Source organism: Rhagoletis zephyria, unplaced genomic scaffold, assembly GCF_001687245.7.
Source record: "Rhagoletis zephyria isolate East Lansing unplaced genomic scaffold, Rhagoletis_zephyria_1.1 Rzeph_scaffold_24676, whole genome shotgun sequence".
Classification (NCBI taxonomy): Eukaryota; Metazoa; Arthropoda; class Insecta; order Diptera; family Tephritidae; genus Rhagoletis; species Rhagoletis zephyria.
This window is the reverse complement of record NW_016181734.1, coordinates 4304-5909: the sequence shown is the minus strand read 5'-3', so window position 1 is coordinate 5909 and position 1606 is coordinate 4304. Positions and strand designations below refer to the sequence as shown.

Genomic DNA, 1606 nt, shown 5'->3' with positions numbered 1-1606 from the left:
TTATTCCGTAAAACTTCATTTATTATCCGATTTGCTTCAAATTCAAACTACATATTACAAACATCAAGGTAAATACACCTGCAAAATTGGGCCCGATAGGTGGCTTCAGAGCCGAGTTATTCCGATTTCCGTATAAGCCAATGAATGCCTGCTTTGGTTTCACCATCTACTATCTATATATTAATACGCTAACAAAATCCCATACAAATCTATTCCTCCCTACTGCTCCTGTGTTTCTCAACCAATTTAAATTATTCTTCTTTCGTTCGAAAGGTATTTCAAAGGGGAGGTGCGCATTTTGTTTGTTTTTTCAGTAGGTGGAGTAGGAGTGGAGTTATTCCGAAAAACTTCATTTATGGTCCGATTTGCTTCAAATTCAAAATACGTATTACTAACATCAATAGAAATACACCTGCGAAAAATGGGCCCGATATGTGGCCCAGAGCCGAGTTTTTCCAATTTCCGTATAAGCCTATGAATGCCTGCTTTGGTTTCACCATCTACTATCTATATATTAATACGCTTACGAAATCCCATACAAATCTATTCCTCCCTACTGCTCCTATGTTTCTCAACCAATTTGAATGGTTCTTATTTTATTCGAAAGGTATTTCAAAGGGGAGGTACGTATTTTGTTTGTTTTTTTTCAGTACGTGGAGAACTTCATTGATGGTCCGATTTGCATAAATACATATTACTAACATCAAGATAAATACACCTGCAAAAAATGGACCCGATAGGTGGCTTCGGAGCCGAGTTATTCCAATTTCCGTATAAGCTTTGGGTTCACCATCTACTATCTATATACAGTACTAGCGGACCCTCACCCGCTTCGCTGGGTGAAAGAAAAATAGAAATGAAAGGTGTTCTTGGTTTTTTTCTTTTTTTTGTCATTTAATTCATGTTCGGCCACTATTTTGTGACTTATTCTAATAACAATGATTACAATGATTGTAAACTAAAAACTTATTCTAAAGCCTTCTGATACACAACATTTTTGGTTTTATTTTCATGTGGTGTATAAATATATAGTAACGATGGTTTCCCTACTCGCGAACATCCTACATACAGTTGTCCATGTCCAAAGCATGGATAAGTTAGGTCAATTCCACACAATTGAAGTGTTTGACCTTGAGACTTATTGATAGTAATAGCAAAAGCAAGGCGAATGGGAAATTGAATTCGTTTACAATCAAAAGGCAAATCTGTTGGAATCATTGGAATACGCGGAATCAAAACATCTTCACCTTTAAATTTGCCTTGCAAAATTGTTGCTTCAATTACATTATTCATTGTCCGTTTCACTGCTAATCTTGTCCCATTGCATAGTTTCGGCTGATTGATATTTCGTAACATAATGATCACTGCGCCGACTTTCAATTGCAAACGATGTGGTGGCAAGCCAGGCAAATCAAGTGAGTTCAAAAATTCAATGGGATAATTCACTACATCGTCGGGATTAGTGATTGAATCAATTGATTTATAGGTCACAACTTCACCTGGAATTTGAGTCAAAATACTGGCATTGATTTCATTGACATCGACATTTTTGGCAGCTAATATAGCTCTCTCGCTTAGCCAATCTTGATTTCGATAGTTTTGTGCA

The 1606-nt window shown here is 36.5% G+C and overlaps 1 protein-coding gene across 1 annotated transcript; it reads right to left on the bottom strand.

Moving 5' to 3' along the window:
* Positions 1-966: 966 nt before the first annotated feature.
* LOC108381986 (ATP-dependent DNA helicase PIF1-like) lies at positions 967-1356 on the bottom strand. Its single transcript, XM_017638385.1, has one exon. It carries the CDS (start codon positions 1354-1356, stop codon positions 967-969), a length of 390 nt encoding a protein of 129 aa, XP_017493874.1.
* Positions 1357-1606: the final 250 nt, after the last annotated feature.

Excerpts from the sequence above, each read along its gene's own strand:
- LOC108381986 (XM_017638385.1), bottom strand. The coding sequence starts at position 1,356 with ATGTTACGAAATATCAATCAGCCGAAACTATGCAATGGGACAAGATTA.